Here is a 22,797-nt window from a genome sequence, read left to right on the forward strand (position 1 = left end):
AGTACTACGTCACTTTGCCTGTATGGGGCTGACCGCTGCACGAGTGGGTAAACGTACCAATATGCATACGCTAACATGCACTTTGCATTTGCATGTAATCCAAAATGTATCAACACAATATTATGCACATTTTATTAACAAATGAGTAAGATGTATTGTATTTCTTTTACATTTATTCTCTTTCTGTTTTTAGAATCAAGATAAGAATAAAATACATGGTCTCATCACACACAAATGCTGCAACCATCTTGTCTGGTGTTTATCATCACTTTGTGGGTTTCCCTTGAACTAGTATGCAAGGCTTCAATGACTACTCCGAGTAAGTTAGTAAACCGGTGATAAACACAATTACTTTTAAATATGTGAAAAGGACACTAATTATAAAAAATAAATAAAAATGAGGTTGCAACAGCAGGTGGAAAATCACTCACTGGGTAATTTTTTCTGCCCACTGACAAATATATGGAGCCCATCAGCCCTCCTAATACTTATATAACGCAGCAAAAATAGCTCCTTATCTTCTATTTATCTTTTTCTTGGTAACAGCAAGGACGTTTAAAGGGAAATACCACTTTTGTTAAATTAATATAACCTATATTATTGCTATACTATTTTTTTGTTATGTAAAGTAAATAAAGCGTACATTTCTTGACCCAGCATTAGCTTTCTAAATCTGTCAGAAAAATAAAACATGGGGTGTGGTTTGCTAATAGAACTATGAACAGCTTGTCAAAAGAGCTCCGATCCCTGTACCCTTTATCCACATACATCCACAGGGCCTCAGGACAATTAAATGAACAACTTGACATCTTGGGCAACTATCATGAACAATCTAATGTAAAGGTTGGAGATCTCAATAACTTTAAATATTTTGATCTATTTTTACACATTTAGAGGTCTCAACCTTTGTTACCCTACCTTGTTCCCTTCTTCTCCTTTTTTTCCCCTGGAAAATGTTTTCAAAAGGCTAACAAAATTATATTTACTGAAAAAATAAAATAAAACATGGCTTCCTTTTAAGGGGAAAATTTCCAAAACTACACACAGATATAAATGTCCTTTTTGTAGTAAAGTACGTGAAAACTAGATCTCTGTCATCTTTGACTTACAGATTTTTCACAATCTACTGTCTGATGTAACCGTTTTCACTGAAGCAGTAGGTGAGGGAAAATCTCCCTAACTAAGTCCTAAATAGCAGTAAAAACCTGACATGGGTTCTAATACTTTCCTGAGTCAGCAAAAAAAGAAAAACAAAAATTTTGTCTGGACATATACAGTACTTTAAACAACACGCATGCTTTCTTCATCTCAGTGTGAATCACACAAATCCTCATTTCATTTTGTGTGGTCTAAAAATGTTATATTTTATCTGGGTATCACTCTCACATCTTAAAAACATTTGCTGTTTCAATATTCCTATTATGTCTAAAATGAATACAGTACTATGGTTAAGGTATGCTCTTCCTATTGTATCTCTTTTTTGTGAAGGGTAATTGCGACTGAATGTCCTCCCTAAGTTCTTGTATTTGTTTTAGCCACCCGGTATCACTGCCACTAAATCTTTCCTGAATCGAGTCCAATCTGGGATCAATAAATTGACAAACCCTATATCGCTCCCACCTCAGAGGGGCATTGGTCTTCCACATATCCAGCTATATTATTTAGCCTCTATATATACCTAGATTACCCAATGGAAAAATATTGACTACAAGGTTCCTTGGAAAAAATTGAAGCAGCCTCTATAAGACCTAATATCATCCTAGTCTACTTTGGCCTAATTCAATATCTCATAAAGCTATAGCTTTGGTAGCTCAATCCCTTAGACTTTGTTTTTTCTTTAGGAATAAATAGAAAAAAGGAAATCGGGGATATCCCCCTAAAGGGTAACCGGATTGTATAGGCCAGCAAAAAGGAGCGTAGACAGTTGCATAATAAAAAATATAACAAAGTTTATTTAGACATAAAATAACACACTCCAGCTATAAACATAGCCAAATAAAAGCTCCATTAAAATAGCATGTGGGTATGAACGCAATGATAGTACTATAATATTTGGGTCCTCCAGTGTTGACGCGTTTCACATATCGCTTCTTTAGGCCTATAGAGACCACATAGTATTTACCTAAGCAAAAGACCCACATGTGCCGGGACAACAAAGAGAGAGACCTCACAGCCTAGGACAGCCAGCAACCCCCTGTGTCATACTAATCTCTAGTGTGAAGTATATAGAATTGGTCCCACCAAAAGAAGGCATTCCTTTCAAATTGATAAGGCCATTTATTCAGAATGTATCTAGGGAAATCTCCTTTTTCCAGGGGTAGGTACAGGTGGTATGTAGGTTCCAATGTGGTTCTATTGCCAGAATATGCTCGATATCCCCGCAGGTACTTTATAGCTAGATATATCCTCTCCTACATCAATATTGTGTGGCTCTGATACATCAATGTTGTGTCCCTCAGAGGGGCATTGGTCTTCCACATATCCAGCTATAATATTTAGCCTCTAGATTTACCCAGATTGCCCACTGAAATAATATTGACTACAAGGTTCCTTGGGAAAAAATGTAAGCAGCCTCTATAAGACCTTAATATCATCCTAGTCTACTTTGGCCTAATTCAATATCTCCTATAGTCTTGGTAGCTCAATCCCTTAGATTTTGGTTCCTCTAGGAATAAATACAATCTGATGTCAGCAGTCTCACCTTGAACATCGTTCTTGGAGATCCTGCTTTAGTAGTGTAAACGCACCTGCGTTTTCTGAACAATGTGGATTTGCAGCTGCAGAAATACTCCACTCAGTAGTCATGTAGAGAAACGCTGAGATACCAATCCCAACTCCCAAGACTCATCACTGTGGATAGTCTCTGATTCAGCATACAAACATACACACTCAACAAGATGTTCCTGGAGTGATCTATGTATATAGTAGTATAGTGGTGATAGTCTGAAGAGACAGGTTTAAGTAGAGACAATAGTTGACAGACACTTGAGAGGAATGTTCTTGAGAATGAGATGGTAACAGTTAGGATGCAGATAGGTTAGCAATCATGTATGGTAGTAGATGATAGGATAGCAGATGACATACAGGAGAGACTAACCCAGTGCAAGGATAGATGTTAGTAGGCTCAAGAGCTAGCAATCTAGATAGTGCAGATGATAGTAACATTCCTTAGTATGCAGAGCTAGATAGTGTAAGCTTTAGTATGAAGGTTTATGGAGGATTCCCCTGCGGGGTACTTATCACTAGTAGCAAGCAGTAGTAGAGGTTCGGTATGAGCGGGTGATCCGGTAGCGGGATACAGGGATCAGCAGCGAGGTTCCTACAGCGAGGTATGCTTGCAAGCATGTGAGCTTCAAGGCAGGTTATGCGGCGTTGAACGAACAATGTTAGTGAGACCGCCGGCGGTTGAAATAGCCGCTCCTGCGGCGCTCAATGATGACAGCATCGATCTTAAAGGTGCATGCGCACCTTACCAAAAGAGAATGATGGGGCGCATACACTAAGGAAAGTGGAATTAGGGTACCAAAGGTACCAGAACATTACAGTACCCTCCCCTTAAGGCCGGCTCCTGAAGGCCTCTGGAGCTGGTTTTTCCGGGTATTTCGCGTGAAAATTGCGAATTAGTCTAGGGGCATGTACGTCAGAGGTATTTAGCCAGGTGTCGTCTTGGGGCCCATAGTTCTTCCATCGGACTAGATATTGGAGTCTTCTTCTGTGGATACGAGAATCCAGAATCTCTTTTATCTCATATTCTTCTCCACCTTCAACTTGTACAGGAGGTGGAGGTGGGATAGTAGGCCTTATTCCTTGGTCAGGAACATGGGGCTTCAGTAGCGACACATGGAAGATGGGATGTATTTTGAGGTCTGTGAGATGGTAGTATTAAGTAAACCCAGAGAGTCCTTTATTTGGGTAAGATAGTCTGAGGCTACTGGGTTATTTGAAGAAAGGATGCGTGGTGGAAGAATAGTGGGATGAAACCCATAGTTCAAGTAGAACGGACTCTGTTTGGTCGTACTGTGGGTTGCGTTGTTGTAGGCAAATTCTGCCAGAGGGAGGAGATCCACCCAATCATCCTGTTGGTATGATGTGTAACAACGTAAATATTGCTCGATGCACTGGTTGACTCTTTCAGTCTGTCCGTTGGTCTGAGGATGGTAGGAAGAAGTGAGCTTCCGCTCAATTCGTAGTATGTGACATAGTTCTTGCCAGAACTTGGAGATGAATTGCGATCCACGGTCAGACAAAAGAGTTTTCGGAATACCATGTAACTTAAAGACATGTTTCATCAGTAGTTCCGCTGTTTGTTTGGACGAAGGTAGTCTGCGAATAGCAACGAAATGTGCCATTTTTGTCAGATGGTCCACTGACACCAAGATGGTATTAAATCCTTTGGAAGGAGGTAGTTCTACTATAAAGTCCAAGGACACAACTTCCCATGGAGTCTGGGGTATTGGTAGACTGCATAGTAGACCGGATGGTTTTGTAGTGTCTATTTTGGACCTGGCACAGACGTTGCATGAAGAGACTGAAAAAACAAAAAGTAGTGGGGGTGGTCCAGGAGGGAACCCCCACGGAAAACCAACTAAGGATACTCAAGCTTTTAATGAAAAAAGGTAAATTTTATTAAGGCACGTATGCCTATAAAGGTAAAAATAAGACACAATACAGGGTAACGGAGAAACACACTGCAATGACACTGATTAAAAACATAAAATAAAAGGTGGCACTACACACATGTGAAAATAGGACTGGAGCATATCAAATAGCATGAGTATAACCAAGATTGGCTAAAATTATTGATACACCCTAAGGGTGGTGTAGGTCTAAGACCAGCCAATAGGTAGGTCACTCAAAATAGCCTGACAAACCACGCGGCATATGTCCAACAATGAAGTCGGCACGATTGCCGGGTGGTGTGTGGTACCTCTATGGATGCATCCAATAACACAGCCTGAAAACGTGCTTCAGTGAAACATTAACCCGCTGTCACCTCAATGACTCATAGTGTTCCTGTGTAGGTATGTGTATGGAACAGGAAAGCCTGTGGATCAAACAGTCCTCTCATAGGAGAGATGTAAAGGGGCTGTGGGCTCCAAATGAAAAGGGACAAAGGGTTGATCGCAAAGAGTTGGCAAATCGATGTAATAGTCAGCTGTTTGAGTCCCGTGAAGGCTCGGGTTCGCTGTTACAAATGCTGATGAGGGGACGATATCCTCATAGGGTAGGTTTGAGTACAGGAAGCAGAGGAATGTTCCACAGGTATATGAATACGGACAGCTTTACCTGCAGATATTTGGATGGATATGCGATCCGACTGGGCTTTAAATGGAATCCATAGAGGGATGAAGCTCCGTCCCAGTCCCGTTGTATTGTGCAGTCCGGTCCACTGGCTTCTTCCGTGCGGCGTTCAACCCGGGTCTCGGCTACCACGGCATGAGGGATTCAGTAGCTTCCTGGTGTGAGTAAAGAACGTCACTTCCGGTTAGTACGATCCGCCGGGTGCCTGGAAAGGGGAACAGCCGCTGACAGTGACCATAAGGATGGCAAGCAATGTGGATGATGCTGCACGGGGGGACACAGTGTGTGGGGTGCCAGCACACCAACGCTGACGCGTTTCACCGACACACAGTCGGTTTCTTCAGAGCTAGTGATGTTATCCAAGGTGCCCGCCTTTATGTTGGACATAATTGGCGGCAGTAAATTAACTATGTCATCACCATTGCGGCGCTTAACCCATTCAGGGGACACCTGTAAAGAGTAACCCCTCAATGAATTAACAGCATCCACATCTTTGACTAAGGTGAATGTACCAATCACAAAGGGTGGCACCAGGAAATGTCCAAATTAATGAACAGACAGGATAAAAATACTGCATAATACGTGGATAATTAAGCTATAGACACAACATGGAAATAAATAAAATAATGGTCTGTGTGATTGCCATCACCGTGGGAACTCAAACAAAAAAGGGGGGGGGGGGGGGGGAAAAGAGAAGATTTATCCATGATAATCATATAGAATCTAACTAGTACCTATGTTGGACAGGCTAGAAAGAATCACAATATTGGTGACCTATGATTGAGGAGATCTGTGGGCTGAGCTTATCCTGAACAGTCCAGGACTGTAAGTTACACAGTAAACATGGGTACTGTATGTCTACTTACGGAAAAGAGGAAATATCGAGAATTTAGCTGAATAGACACAGAACCGTGCCCCTCCCGTCAGGGCAAAACCTTTATAGGCATACGTGCCTTAATAAAATTTACCTTTTTTCATTAAAAGCTTGAGTATCCTTAGTTGGTTTTCCGTGGGGGTTCCCTCCTGGACCACCCCCACTACTTTTTGTTTTTTCATTTTCATATTCCCATCCAACGGCCACTCAATGCCTCTTTTTAGCCCACAAGTCGTGTCTATATACACAGTACTGTGTGGCTAGGTATATTATTTATTTTAGTAATTTTGAGGCCCATTATGGAATACCACTAATCCCGTTTATTTTTGTTGCATGAAGAGACGAATTTCTGTATAGATGTCTTCATGTCAGGCCACCAGAACTGCCTGGTAAGCAAATTAAGAGTCTTTGTCATACCCATATGTCCTGCCATAGGCACATCATGCAACAATTCCAAGATCTTGGTGCGCATGGTAGGGGGTATGTAAAGTTTGTCGTTGTAGTAGAGGAAGCCTTCTGCATCAGTACTTAGTTGTGGTGGGGGTGAATCCAAACTTATACTGTGCAGAACCTCTTCCTTCAAGGAACGGACAACCCCAATAATACGCTTGTAGGGTATTATAGGAACGGAAGGGATTTCGAAGTAATTATCTTCAGTTAGTCGTGATAGCGCATCCGCTTTTTTATTCTTGTCTGCAGGTGTATAGGTCACTAGAAAGTTAAACCTTAGGAAGAATAGTGACCATCGTACCTGCCGGTGGGAGAGGGTTTTGTTAGTCTGAAGATATTGAAGATTTTTATGATCTGTATATATGAGTATTGGTAATCGGGTGCCTTCAAGTAGATGTCGCCAATTCTCCAGAGCCAGTTTTATAGCAAGCAGTTCCTTTTCACCCACTGGGTAATTTACCTCTGGACTGCTTAAAGATTTAGAGAAGAAGGCGACTGGATGGAGTGGTGAAGTATTAGTTGGTCGTTGGGAGAGTATTGCTCCTACTGCCATGTTTGACGCATCTACTTCCAGAATGTATTGGAGGGATGGGTCTGGATGGCGTAGTATGGGAGCAGAGGTAAAACTTGCCTTTAACAAGTGAAAAGCTTCATTTGCTTCATCTGACCATTTGAATGGTCTCTTAATACTCGTGAGTTGTGTGAGGGGTTTCACAATGGCAGAGAAGTTCTTGATGAACTTCCTATAGAAGTTTGAAAATCCAAGGAATCGCTGTAGTGCTTTGCGGGTGGTTGGTATAGGCCAATACTGAATACAGGATATCTTACTCATATCCATGTTGATTCCTGTTTTGGATATGATGTATCCTAGGAATAGTACTTCTTCTTTATGAAATAAGCATTTTTTTAGTTTCACGTATAGGTTGTGTGCAAGCAATCTGGATAACACAAGTCTTACATGTTTTATATGTTCAGACAAGGATCGTGAATAAATAAGTATATCGTCCAGATATACCACAACACAGACATCAAGTAAGTCTCTAAAGATATTGTTTATAAATCGTTGGAAGGCTGCGGAAGCCCGAATGGCATTACAAGATATTCGAACAAATCGTATCTGGTTCTGAATGCTGTCTTCCACTCATCTCCATCACGGATTCGGATTAGATTGTATGCCCCTTTCAGGTCCAATTTTGAAAAATAGGTAGCTCCACGCACTTGCTCAATGAGCTCAGGGATAAGAGGTAGAGGATAGCGATCTTTTATTGTAATGGCGTTCAATTGCCTATAGTCGATAATAGGCCTGAGACTTGAGTCCTGCTGCTGTGGAAGAAGTGGAAGGTCTAATAAAACCTTTTGTCAAATTCTCATCCAAGTATTCCTTGAGATGGGAAAGTTCATCCTGCGAAAGAGGATAAACATGACCAAACGGCAATTTGCTATTTGGGAGTAGATCAATAGTACAATCATAATCCCTATGGGGAGGCAGTACTTGAGCATTTTTCTCAAGAAAAACCTCGGACAGATCCTGATAGCATAGTGGTGCAATCTCATCTGACACCACAGACAGGATCTTTCCATAAGACGGGAGGTTACACGTACCCTCGCAATAGCAAGAGAGGAAGGCCAGGGTCCGTTTCTTCCAATCTATGGTTGGTTGATGTGTGTGTAACCAGGGAAGTCCCAAAACAATGGGAAAGTGGGGTGAAGGTATTAGGTCTAAGGTGGTGGTCTCCATATGAGACTCGTTAGTGGTGACTAGGAGTGCTTGTGTCTGATCAGTGATCGGGCCAGAAGATAAAGGAATACCGTTAATAAGACTCACTGAGACAGGTTTAGGTTTAGAAATAATAGGGACTTTATTTAAAACAGCAAAACGTATGTCGATATAATTTCCACAAGATCCTGTGTCGATCATGGCCTAAGTAGTAATCCTGGTCTGGTCCCACTGCAATGTCAAGCGAACAAAAAGGTAAGGGTTAGTAATTGAAGTTGTCAATCCCCCTAGGAGGACATATGAACACTCACCCTTTTTTTTGTAGACAAGGGGACAGACGTTTATCATGTGATCCGGGGATGCACAGTACAAGCAGAGATTACTAGATCGTCTCCTGGCTCTTTCAGTAGTTGATAGAGGTGGGCGTATGGTTCCTACCTCCATAGGAGTAGGGTCAACGGCCGAAATCCGAGAAGAACTGGATAATGGCATTCCCATTTTTTCAGCCTTTCTTTCTCGTAGCCTTCTATCTATGGTGATACTGAGTTGTATTAAAGCATCCAGGGTTTTCGGCAAATCCGCTCGGGCGAGCTCGTCTTTAACGGCCTCTGATAGGCCAAGTCTAAATTGAGTTCTCAGAGATGCATCATTCCACCCTGAATCAAGGGTCCATCTCTTGAACTCCGCCACAAAGTCTTCCACAGGTCTCCTACCTTGTTTTAAGGACCTCAATTGAAGATCGGCAGTACTCTGCCTATTGGGGTCATCATATAGACTAGCAAGTTCCGCTAGAAATAAAGCGTAGGAGTTGAGAAGCTGATCGTTTTTCTCAAAGAGAGAGTCTGCCCAGGCCCGTGGATCGCCTGTTAGGTAAGAAATAATAGTGCAAACCTTGATATGATCAGTAAGGTAGGTACGAGGTTTTAGCAAGAAAAGTAACTCACATGCGTTTTTGAATTCACAAAATTTTTTGCGATCGCCTATAAATACTAAAGGAGGATTTATTTTGGGTTCAGGGTGCTGAGCAGCGGCAAGTTGTGACAGCCTGGTTACCTGCTGCGTCAGAGCCTGATTGTCTTCTTTTAATTCAGTAAGTGTGTGTATTAACGCAGTTACTTGTTGTTTTAATTGTGTCACCTGAGTGGTTAATTCTGCTGAATCCATTTTAAGGTTCGTTCAATCTATAACGCTCCTGCGTTTTCTGAACAATGTGGATTTGCAACTGCAGAAATACTCCACTCAGTAGTCATGTAGAGAAACGCTGAGATACCAATCCCAACTCCCAAGACTCATCACTGTGGATAGTCTCTGATTCAGCATACAAACATACACACTCAACAAGATGTTCCTGGAGTGATCTATGTATATAGTAGTATAGTGGTGATAGGCTGAAGAGACAGGTTTAAGTAGAGACAATAGTTGACAGACACTTGAGAGGAATGTTCTTGAGAATGAGATGGTAACAGGTAGGATGCAGATAGGTTAGCAATCATGTATGGTAGTAGATGATAGGATAGCAGATGACATACAGGAGAGACTAACCCAGTGCAAGGATAGATGTTAGTAGGCTCAAGAGCTAGCAATCTAGATAGTGCAGATGATAGTAACAGTCCTTAGTATGCAGAGCTAGATAGTGTAAGTTTAGTATGAAGGTTTATGGAGGATTCCCCTGCGGGGTACTTATCACTAGTAGCAAGCAGTAGTAGAGGTTCGGTATGAGCGGGTGATCCGGTAGCGGGATACAGGGATCAGCAGCGAGGTTCCGACAGCGAGGTATGCTTGCAAGCATGTGAGCTTCAAGGCAGGTTATGCGGCGTTGAACGAACAATGTTAGTGAGACCGCCGGCGGTTGAAATAGCCGCTCCTGCGGCGCTCAATGATGACAGCATCGGTCTTAAAGGTGTATGCGCACCTTAACAAAAGAGAATGATGGGGCGCATACACTAAGGAAAGTGGAATTAGGGTACCAAAGGTACCAGAACATTACAAGTAGGGTTGAGCGGACACCTAGATGTCCGTGTTCGACGGGTTCGGCCGAACTTTAAAAAAAAGTCCGGGTCCGTGTCCCGGACTTTTACCGAACTTTTCCCGGACACCGAACCCCATTGAAGTCAATGGGGACCCGAACTTTAAGGCACTAAAATGGCTCTAAAACACCAAAGGAAAGGGCTAGAGTGCTGCAAATGGCAGCAAAACGTAATTAAGAGCATGGCAAGTGCTCTGCAAACAAATGTGGATAGGGAAATAACTTAAAACAACAAAAAAAAACAGAAAAATAAAACAATGTTCTTCTTCATCTCTGAAGGACGAGGCCCATATGGAGTAGGAGGGAGGTTGAGGTGGTGGTGGATGTGGCGGTGACATAGGCGTGCGCACAGGGTGTGCTGGGTGTGCCTGGGCACACCCTAATCACCTAGGGCACATAGCATTGCCAGTGAGGAGATGGGAAAGATCTCCCTGGGACCTGCTCTGCTCTATTTCTCCTTGCCTACAGGTACATGGCCCCGATACATTACTCTCCCTGCTGGCAAACACATGCATGTGTATTTCAACTTTGGGGTGCACACCTTAATGCAATAGGCTGCGCACACCTATGGGCGGTGTAGGTGGAAGCGGCGGTGGAGGAGGACCAGGGCCGGATTAACAGCATCATGGGCTTGGTGCTGAGGATTTTGAAGGGCCTTAAGGGCCGTGCCTTGCCATGCACCCAGAGGAGGAAGGGTGCAGCCATGCATGCCTAATTCAACATGGGATGCTGTCTCTGAAGCCCATAAACACATCCATGCATCGCCAACTGTCCCTCCTTGTCCGGCCTTCACGCTGTGTGGGGAGGTTCTGAGGGTGCTGCCTGGGGAAGCGAGCATAGAAGCCAGACTTCTGTGTTTACAAGTGACAGAAGAGCGGTAACAGTGAATATGGCCAACCCGGGGCCTATATAAAAGGTAGGGGCCTGGAGCTGCAGCTCCAATAGCCCCTACATTAATCTGGCCCTGAGGAGGAGGACGAGGTAGCCAACACTGCTTCTTTTCAAAAATTTTAAATGAGGGTACACCCCAAAAGAGTGAGAAAGAGCAAAAATGGAACAATGGGTGGGTAAGGTCGGTATCCATTGCTATTCTGCATAAGGTACGGAAAAGTCCCGTGGGATCCATGCCTGGTTCATTTTAATGAACGTGAGCTTGTCCACATTGTCTCTGGACAGGCGGCTGCGCTTGTCTGTTATAACGCCCCCAGCCGTGCTAAATACCCGTTCAGATAATACACTGGCTGCAGGGCACGCCAGCACCTCCAAGGCGTAAAGGGCAAGCTCAGGCCATGTGCCCAATTTGGAGACCCAGAAGTTGAAGGGGGCAGACCCGTCATTCACTACATGTAGGCGTGTGCACACATACTGCTCCACCATGTTGGTAAAATGCTGCCTCCTGCTAAGACGTTCCATCTGAGCTGCTGGTGCTGCTGTTTGTTGTGGCGTGCTGACAAAGCTTTTCCACATTTCGGCCATGCTAACCCTGCCTTCTGAGGTGCTGGCGGTGCCCTGGTTGCGTTGGCGACCTCCTCCTCCTCCTCCTCTGCCTTGTGCTTCCACTGTGGCCCCGCTGTCAGATGGGAATGCCAGCAGCATGGCGTCTACCAGCGTGCGCTTGTACTCGCGCATCTTGCGATCGCGCTCCAGTGAGTGAATTAAGGACGGTACATTGTCCTTGTAACGGGGATCCAGCAGCGTGGCCACCCAGTAATCAGCACAAGTTAGAATGTGGGCAACTCGGCGGTCGTTGTGGAGACACTGCAGCATGTAATCGCTCATGTGTGCCAGGCTGCCCAGAGGCAACGAAAGGCTGTCCTCTGTGGGAGGTGTATCGTCCGTGTCCTCTGTATCCCCCCAGCCACGCACCAGTGATGGCCATGAGCTGGCCTGGGTGCCACCCTGCTGTGAACATGGTTCCATCTCCTCCTCCAGCTCCTCCTCCTCCTCATCCTCCTCATCCTCCAGAACTGTGCCCCTGCTGGACAATTGCGTCCCTGGCGTTTGCGTGTGCAGGAACCCACCCTCGGAGCCCCTTGCGAATGACTGCCCTGAAAGCCTTGGAAATGTTACCTCTTCATCCTCCTCCTCCTCCTCATCCTGTGCCACATCCTCTTCCATCATCGCCCGAATTGTTTTTTCAAGGAGGCATAGAAGTGGGATAGTTAAGCTGAGAACGGCGTCATTGCCACTGGCCATGTTGGTGGAGTACTCAAAACAGCGCAACAAGGCACACAGGTCTCGCATGGAGGCCCAGTTAAATTAAATAGCGGAATAGAAAATATGATCCAAAAAAAGTGTATGTATATCACACGTACACAACCACACTGGGCCCCAATTACTATTGTTTGTACCCCTAAAAGGCTAGATGAGGAGTAGGGGGAGTATGGAACAGGCAGCACCCTCAAACCTTCAGAAGTATGAGATGAACCCCAACAACTTGGAAAGGTGGATCTCTCTCACACGTACCAACACAGACTATCCCCCAATTTAACTGATCCCCAAAGGTTTTTGATTAAATAGCGGAATAGAAAATATGATCCAAAAAAAGTGTATGTATATCACACGTACACAACCACACTAGGCCCCAATTACTATTGTTTGTACCCCTAAAAGGCTAGATGAGGAGTAGGGGGGGTATGGAACAGGCAGCACCCTCAAACCTTCAGAAGTATGAGATGAACCCCAACAACTTGGAAAGGTGGATCTCTCTCACACGTACCAACACAGACTATCCCCCAATTTAACTGATCCCCAAAGGTTTTTGATTAAATAGCGGAATAGAAAATATGATCCAAAAAAAGTGTATGTATATCACACGTACACAACCACACTAGGCCCCAATTACTATTGTTTGTACCCCTAAAAGGCTAGGAGTAGGGGGAGTATGGAACAGGCAGCACCCTCAAACCTTCAGAAGTATGAGATGAACCCCAACAACTTGGAAAGGTGGATCTCTCTCACACGTACCAACACAGACTATCCCCCAATTTAACTGATCCCCAAAGGTTTTTGATTAAATAGCGGAATAAAAAATATGATCCAAAAAAAGTGTATGTATATCACACGTACACAACCACACTAGGCCCCAATTACTATTGTTTGTACCCCTAAAAGGCTAGATGAGGAGTAGGGGGGGTATGGAACAGGCAGCACCCTCAAATCTTCAGAAGTATGAGATGAACCCCAACAACTTGGAAAGGTGGATCTCTCTCACACGTACCAACACAGACTATCCCCCAATTTAACTGATCCCCAAAGGTTTTTGATTAAATAGCGGAATAGAAAATATGATCCAAAAAAAGTGTATGTATATCACACGTACACAACCACACTAGGCCCCAATTACTATTGTTTGTACCCCTAAAAGGCTAGATGAGGAGTAGGGGGGGTATGGAACAGGCAGCACCCTCAAACCTTCAGAAGTATGAGATGAACCCCAACAACTTGGAAAGGTGGATCTCTCTCACACGTACCAACACAGACTATCCCCCAATTTAACTGATCCCCAAAGGTTTTTGATTAAATAGCGGAATAGAAAATATGATCCAAAAAAAGTGTATGTATATCACACGTACACCACCACACTAGGCCCCAATTACTATTGTTTGTACCCCTAAAAGGCTAGGAGTAGGGGGAGTATGGAACAGGCAGCACCCTCAAACCTTCAGAAGTATGAGATGAACCCCAACAACTTGGAAAGGTGGATCTCTCTCACACGTACCAACACAGACTATCCCCCAATTTAACTGATCCCCAAAGGTTTTTGATTAAATAGCGGAATAGAAAATATGATCCAAAAAAAGTGTATGTATATCACACGTACACAACCACACTAGGCCCCAATTACTATTGTTTGTACCCCTAAAAGGCTAGATGAGGAGTAGGGGGGGTATGGAACAGGCAGCACCCTCAAATCTTCAGAAGTATGAGATGAACCCCAACAACTTGGAAAGGTGGATCTCTCTCACACGTACCAACACAGACTATCCCCCAATTTAACTGATCCCCAAAGGTTTTTGATTAAATAGCGGAATAGAAAATATGATCCAAAAAAAGTGTATGTATATCACACGTACACAACCACACTAGGCCCCAATTACTATTGTTTGTACCCCTAAAAGGCTAGATGAGGAGTAGGGGGGGTATGGAACAGGCAGCACCCTCAAACCTTCAGAAGTATGAGATGAACCCCAACAACTTGGAAAGGTGGATCTCTCTCACACGTACCAACACAGACTATCCCCCAATTTAACTGATCCCCAAAGGTTTTTGATTAAATAGCGGAATAGAAAATATGATCCAAAAAAAGTGTATGTATATCACACGTACACAACCACACTAGGCCCCAATTACTATTGTTTGTACCCCTAAAAGGCTAGGAGTAGGGGGAGTATGGAACAGGCAGCACCCTCAAACCTTCAGAAGTATGAGATGAACCCCAACAACTTGGAAAGGTGGATCTCTCTCACACGTACCAACACAGACTATCCCCCAATTTAACTGATCCCCAAAGGTTTTTGATTAAATAGCGGAATAGAAAATATGATCCAAAAAAAGTGTATGTATATCACACGTACACAACCACACTAGGCCCCAATTACTATTGTTTGTACCCCTAAAAGGCTAGATGAGGAGTAGGGGGGGTATGGAACAGGCAGCACCCTCAAATCTTCAGAAGTATGAGATGAACCCCAAAAACTTGGAAAGGTGGATCTCTCTCACACGTACCAACACAGACTATCCCCCAATTTAACTGATCCCCAAAGGTTTTTGATTAAATAGCGGAATAGAAAATATGATCCAAAAAAAGTGTATGTATATCACACGTACACAACCACACTAGGCCCCAATTACTATTGTTTGTACCCCTAAAAGGCTAGATGAGGAGTAGGGGGGGTATGGAACAGGCAGCACCCTCAAACCTTCAGAAGTATGAGATGAACCCCAACAACTTGGAAAGGTGGATCTCTCTCACACGTACCAACACAGACTATCCCCCAATTTAACTGATCCCCAAAGGTTTTTGATTAAATAGCGGAATAGAAAATATGATCCAAAAAAAGTGTATGTATATCACACGTACACAACCACACTAGGCCCCAATTACTATTGTTTGTACCCCTAAAAGGCTAGATGAGGAGTAGGGGGGGTATGGAACAGGCAGCACCCTCAAACCTTCAGAAGTATGAGATGAACCCCAACAACTTGGAAAGGTGGATCTCTCTCACACGTACCAACACAGACTATCCCCCAATTTAACTGATCCCCAAAGGTTTTTGATTAAATAGCGGAATAGAAAATATGATCCAAAAAAAGTGTATGTATATCACACGTACACAACCACACTAGGCCCCAATTACTATTGTTTGTACCCCTAAAAGGCTAGGAGTAGGGGGAGTATGGAACAGGCAGCACCCTCAAACCTTCAGAAGTATGAGATGAACCCCAACAACTTGGAAAGGTGGATCTCTCTCACACGTACCAACACAGACTATCCCCCAATTTAACTGATCCCCAAAGGTTTTTGATTAAATAGCGGAATAGAAAATATGATCCAAAAAAAGTGTATGTATATCACACGTACACAACCACACTAGGCCCCAATTACTATTGTTTGTACCCCTAAAAGGCTAGATGAGGAGTAGGGGGAGTATGGAACAGGCAGCACCCTCAAATCTTCAGAAGTATGAGATTGTGTTCACTGTACCCCACAAAGATTGAGTTCACTGCACCCCACAATGATTGTGTTCACTGCACCCCACAAAGATTGTGTTCACTGCACCTCACAAAGATTGTGTTCACTGTACCCCCCAAAGATTGTGTTCACTGCACCCCACAAAGATTCTGTTCACTGTACCCCACAAAGATTGTGTTCACTGCACCCTAAAAGGATGTTGTTCACTGCACCCCACAAAGATTGTGTTCACTGCACCCTAAAAGGATGTTGTTCACTGCACCCCAAAAAGATTGTGTTCACTGTACCCCCCCAAAGATTGTGTTCACTGCACCCCACAAAGATTGTGTTCACTGCACCCCAAAAAGATTGTGTTCACTGTACCCCCCAAAGATTGTGTTCACTGCACCCCAAAAAGATTGTGTTCACTGTACCCCCCAAAGATTGTGTTCACTGCACCCCACAAAGATTCTGTTCACTGTACCCCACAAAGATTGTGTTCACTGCACCCCAAAAAGATTGTGTTCACTGTACCCCCCCCAAAGATTGTGTTCACTGCACCCCACAAAGATTCTGTTCACTGCACCCCACAAAGGATTTTGTTCACTGCACCCCAAAAAGATTGTGTTCACTGCACCCCAAAAAGGATTTTGATCACTGCACCCCAAAAAGGATGTTGTTCACTGCACCCCAAAAATGATTTTGTTCACTCCACCCCAAAAAGATTGTGTTCACTGCACCCCACAAAGATTGTGTTCACTGCACCCCAAAAAGATTGTGTTCACTGTACCCCCCAAAGATTGTGTTCACTGCACCCCACAAAGATTCTGTTCACTGTACCCCACAAAGATTGTGTTCACTGCACCCCAAAAAGATTGTGTTCACTGCACCCCAAAAAGGATGTTGTTCACTGCACCCCAAAAAGGATGTTGTTCACTCCACCCCAATAAGATTGTGTTCACTGCACCCCACAAAGATTGTGTTCACTGCACCCCAAAAAGATTGTGTTCACTGCACCCCAAAAATGATTTTGTTCACTGCACCCCAAAAAGGATGTTGTTCACTCCACCCCAAAAAGATTGTGTTCACTGCACCCCAAAAAGATTGTGTTCACTGCACCCCACAAAGGATTTTGTTCACTGCACCCCAAAAAGATTGTGTTCACTGCACCCCAAAAAGGATGTTGTTCACTGCACCCCAAAAAGGATTTTGTTCACTGCACCCCAAAAAGATTGTGTTCACTGCACCCCACAAAGGATTTTGTTCACTGCACCCCACAAAGATTGTGTTCACTGCACACCAAAAAGGATTGTGTTCACTGCACCCCAAAAAGATTTTGTTCACTGCACCCCAAAAAGATTGTGTTCACTGCAGCCCAAAAAGATTGTGTTCACTGCAGCCCAAAAAGATTGTGTTCACTGCAGCCCAAAAAGATTGTGTTCACTGCAGCCCAAAAAGATTGTGTTCACTGCAGCTCACACACAGAAAAATGGATGTGGATCACTGACACCTGCCTATCTCCAATCCCACACCACACAGCAATATCGATTGTAGTTTGTAGAACACAGTTTCCCTAAAATTCAGCAGACTCTGTCCCTAACAGGATTGAGAAGAGATCGTAGATCAGGATTGAGTGCAGATTCACCCCACCCCCCACACAGCAATATCGATTGTAGTTTGTAGAAGACACTGACCCTATAATTCAGCAGACTCTATCCCTAAAATGCCTACAACTCGCCCTGCCTAAACACTCCGACCTGTCCCTCAATTCTATCCGGACACAAATGGTTTTTTCCTGCCTATCTTTCCCTAATCAGCAGCCAGCACATTGATGTGTGCTCTGTCCCTTAGCTAAGCAGCAGAATGACGCTGCTGCGGCGGCTGCCTCGAACTTATAAAGACTTGGTCACATGCTTCAGACGGCCAATCACAGCTACTAAGACATTTGCAGGCATGGCTGGGATGGCTTAAGGCACACCAGTTAAACGATTGTTGATTGGCTGTTGAAAGCCCGCCATGAAAAGAGCGCCAAAGCATGCAAAACCCGGAAATAAAACGACCGAACACGGATTTTTACCCGAACATACAGTAAAGTGTCCGTGTCCGTGTTCGGGTAAAAAAAATCCAATTATTCGGTACGAACACGAATAATACAGTCCGTGTTCGCTCAACACTAATTACAAGTAGCCGCATTTCTCCTCCCTGATAATTTTCACTGGTGGAAGACCAATGCTTTGATAACCTTCTACCCTTCAGAATAACTCAGCTTTTATCTCATTTGACCACCTGCAATTACTTAATATAATACTACTTTAAGAGAAACTACGATACTTTCAAATTAGACTCTTTTTTACATCCTATTATTCACAGACTCCTACTATTTATGAACAAATGTGTAATAACACACTTTGAGGAAGGGAGGTAATCTCTATTTTATATAATGAATATAAGAAGTTCTATCCCCAGATAAATTGCCTCAAATGGGCAAGTGGGTTGAGGCCTGTGAGGTGCATCTTCCTCACCAAGAGTGGGATGACATGCTGTGCATTTTACGTAAGAGCACCAGATTCTTAAAGTGATTTAAAGTCTTGTGTTTTTTTTTTTTTTTTAATACCAAACATGTTATACTTACCACTCTGTGCAGTTGGCTTTGCACAGAGTGGCCCGGATCCTCCTCTTCTTAGGTCCTTCTTCGCTGCTCCTGACCCCTCCCTCCTATTGAGTGCCCCCACAGCAAGCAGCTTGCCATGGGGAACTCCCGAGCTGTGCTGCAGCTCCATAGCTCCATGTGTCCATTCAGGCACGGAGCTGCCGTTTGGCCCCCACCCCCCTCTCTCCTGATTATCTAACTGACTTTGATTGACAGCAGTAGGAGCCAATGGCTAAGCCAATCAGAAGGTACTTGTGGACATCACTGGACAGAGAGAGGGCTCAGGTAAGTATTAAGGGGTGCTGGGGCGGTTGCTGCACACAGAAAGCTTTTTATATAAATGCATGGAATGCATTACGATGAAAAAAACCTTCTACCTTCACAACTCCTTTAACCACTTCTGGACAGGAAGGTTTTACTCACCTTAAATACCAGGTCATTTTTTGCAATATGGCACTGCGTTATTTTAGCTGACAATTGCGCAGTCGTGCAGCGTGTACCCAAAAAAAAATGATGTCCTTTTTTCCCCACAAATACAGCTTTCCTTTGGTGGTATTTGATCACCTCTGCAATTTTTATTTTTTGCACTATAAACAAAAAAAATGAGCGAGAATTCTGAAAAAAAAAAAAAAAAAAAATATTTTTTACTTTCTGCTATAAAACATTCTCAATTAAAAAATCTAAAAATCAAATTTTTTCATCATTTTAGGCTAATATCTATTCTGCTACGTATTTTTTGAAAAAATAAATTCCAAGTGTATATTGATTGGATTGCGCAAAAATGATCGCGTCTAAAAACAAAGGGAAAGATTTATGTCATTTTTATTTATTTATTTATTTTTTTTTACTAGTAATGACAGGGATCAGCAATTTTAAGCAGGACTGCGACATTGCGGCAGACTGATTGGACACCTAACTGACATTTTTGGCACTTTTGGGGGGAGCAGTGACATTACTACAGTAATCAGTACTAAAAATATGCACTGTTACTGTACTAATGGCACTCACAGAGAAGGGGGTTAACACCAGGGGCGATTATAGGGTTAAATGTGTCCCTAGAGGGTGCTTTCTAACTGTGTGGAGGATGAGCTTGCTGGGTGAATATAGAGACCTATTCATTACTGACAGAAAAATGGTTTACCACCGTTCTGTCTCCACCGGGAGAGACCGGGGATGCCGGCGGACATCGCTGCCACCGAACCCACAGATTGACTCCCCCTGTGGCCAATCAGCATGTGCACGTTCCCCCACTAGCTGTCCCACAAAACGATGTACAGGTACATCGTTTTGCAGGACAGAACCGACCTACCGCAGTATAAGTATGGCAGCTAGTCGGCAAGTGGTTAAAATATAAAACATTTGCCATAAAAAGGGCAAAACATTTTTTTTTTTTTATGTTTTGGATAGAGTGGAGAGAGATTGGAACACTTTTCCATTTTTATTGCTGTCTGTGCCCCTGTTAAGGAGATTCACCCTCTCTATTTGTCCTGTTTACCTTATCATTGAGAGTGAAAGTAAAAGAAAATTCAAAATTTTGGGTTGTCCCAAAGAGGGGTAATCTTCCAATGGGGACACTAGTTCTAGTGACCTGGGGGTCCCCAAGGAATTTCCTTAATGTGAAGGGATTTCACTCACTTCCTGTTTTGCTATGGGACAGGAAGTGAAGGTAAATCTCCACAATGGGACACAGATGACAAAAAAAATCTGACATAGGTTATAACTAGGGTTGAGCGAACCCGGACTGTATTGTTCGGGTTCGTACCGGACTTTTGGGTATTCGGTACCCGGACCCGAACCCGAACATTTCACTGTATGTCCGGGTACTGTCCGTTGTTCACGTTACGTTATTAGATGTTTTGGCACGGTTTTAATGGCGCGCTTTTAACAGGTGCAAGGCAGCCAATCAGCAAGCGTTTAACTAGTGTGTCCTAGAAGCCATCACAGCCATGCCTACTAATGGCATGGCTGTGATTGGCCAGTGCAGCATGTGACCCAGACTCTATATAAGCTGGAGTCACACAGCGCCGCGCGTCACTCTGATATAACTATACTAGGGAGAGGTTCCTGACTGCTGCTGCTGAGGGAGAGATAAGAGTTTACTGTAGGGTCAGGCTGGAGATTGCTTTTAGGGAAAGCATAGGAACAATCTGCCTTAATCATACAGCGATCTACATTGATTTGATTGTGTGGGGGTGCAGTGCACGATCTTTTTGCACGGAGGGAGAGATAGGAGATTACTGTAGGGTCAGGCTGGAGATTGCTTTTAGGGAAAGCATAGATAGGAACAATCTGCTTTAATCATACAGCAATCTACATTGATTTGATTGTGTGGGGGTGTAGTGCACAATCTTTTTGCCCGGAGGGAGAGAAAGGAGATTACTGTAGGGTCAGGCTGCAGATAGTTTTGAGGGAAAGCATAGACAGCGATCTACAATGATTGTATAGTGTGGGGGTGCAGTGCACAATCTTTATGCCCTGACCTGAGCCCAGTGAGGAGGAGAAAGGAGAAAAAAACGTTTATCAGTCTGTTAGGCGTGCGATGCTGCACATTTAATGCAAACTCAGTGCATATGTGTCTGCTTAATCTGCATTTTAAAAATAAAAATAAAAATTTCCTTCATATTTAACTTTGACCTATAGTCTTTAGACAGACACTGCTTTTCTAACCTGCTCTTCAAAAAGCACCAATGTAAGGGGAAAATAATTATTTTTCAGTATTTAAGGAAAAAAATTATTTTTCAGTTTTTTATTCAAATGTTTTTTTTTTTTCAATAGCGGAATAGAACAACAACAGTATCCAACCTGTTAGGTGTGCGGTGTGTAGCGGGCATTTACTGCAAGCTGAGTGCATGTGTGTCTGCTTAATCTGCATTTAAAAAAGAAAAAAAATTTTTTCCTTCATATTTAACTGTGAGCATTTAGACAGACACTGCATTTCAAATCTGCTATTCAACAAGCAACAATTAGGGGACAATTATTTATCAGCTTTTCATTCATACGTTACAGTGAGATACACCCATTGCATACTGTTGTATTGCGCATTGCAATAAAAAAAAAACATTTGGGGCAAAAAAAGTAGATTGCGGCCCTGTCCGCATATGTTACAGTGAGATACACCCATTGCATACTGTTGTATTGCGTATTGCAATAAAAAAAACATTTGGGGGCAAAAAAAGTTGATTGCGGCCCTGTCCGCATATGTTACAGTGAGATACACCCATTGCATACTGTTGTATTGCGCATTGCAATAAAAAAAACATTTAGGGGCAAAAAAAGTTGTTTACGCCCCTGTCCACATATGTTACAGCGAGATACACCCATTGCATACTGTTGTATTGCGCTTTGCAATAAAAAAAAACCCATTTGGGGCAAAAAAGTTGAATTTGGCCCTGTCCGCATATGTTACAGTGAGATACACCCATTGCATACTGTTGTATTGCGCATTGCAATAAAAAAAACATTTAGGGGCAAAAAAAGTTGTTTGCGGCCCTGTCTGCATATGTTACAGTGAGATACACCCATTTTATAATTTTGTATTGCGCTTTGCAATAAAAAAAACCTATTTAGGGGCAAAAAAAGTTGATTGCGGCCCTGTCCGCATATGTTACAGTGAGATACACCCATTGCATACTGTTGTATTGCGCATTGCAATAAAAAAAACATTTAGGGGCAAAAAAAGTTGTGTGCGGCCCTGTCCGCATATGTTACAATGAGATACACCCATTGCATACTGTTGTATTGTGCTTTGAAATAAAAAAACCATTTAGGGGCAAAAAAAGTTGATTGCGGCCCTGTCCGCATATGTTACAGTGACATACATCCATTGCATACTGTTGTATTGCGCATTGCAATAAAACAATTTCCTTCATATTTAACTTTGACATACATTCTTTAGACAGACACTGCTTTTCTAACCTGCTCTTCAAAAAGCACCAATGTAAGGGGAAAATAATTATTTTTCAGTATTTAGGGAAAAAAAATATTTTTCAGTTTTTTATTCCAATGGGTTTTTTTTCAATAGCGGAATAGAACAACAACAGTATCCAACCTGTTAGGTGTGCGGTGTGTAGCGGGCATTTACTGCAAGCTGAGTGCATATGTGTCT

General features: G+C 43.2%; 1 protein-coding gene across 1 annotated transcript in view; it reads left to right on the forward strand.

Moving 5' to 3' along the window:
- Positions 1–228: 228 nt before the first annotated feature.
- LOC309548015 (granulocyte-macrophage colony-stimulating factor receptor subunit alpha-like) overlaps positions 229–22,797 on the forward strand; it is a gene marked incomplete at its 3' end in the record, with an annotated part of 96,620 nt that continues 74,051 nt past the window's right edge. Inside the window, exon 1 of the mRNA XM_082247995.1 lies at positions 229–319. Within this exon, the coding sequence (XP_082104121.1) occupies positions 235–319 (85 nt within the window). The 5' untranslated portion in view covers positions 229–234. The remainder of the gene's footprint in view (positions 320–22,797) is intronic.

Source organism: Pelophylax lessonae (assembly GCF_965119305.1).
Source record: "Pelophylax lessonae genome assembly, chromosome: 2".
Taxonomy (NCBI): domain Eukaryota; kingdom Metazoa; phylum Chordata; class Amphibia; order Anura; family Ranidae; genus Pelophylax; species Pelophylax lessonae.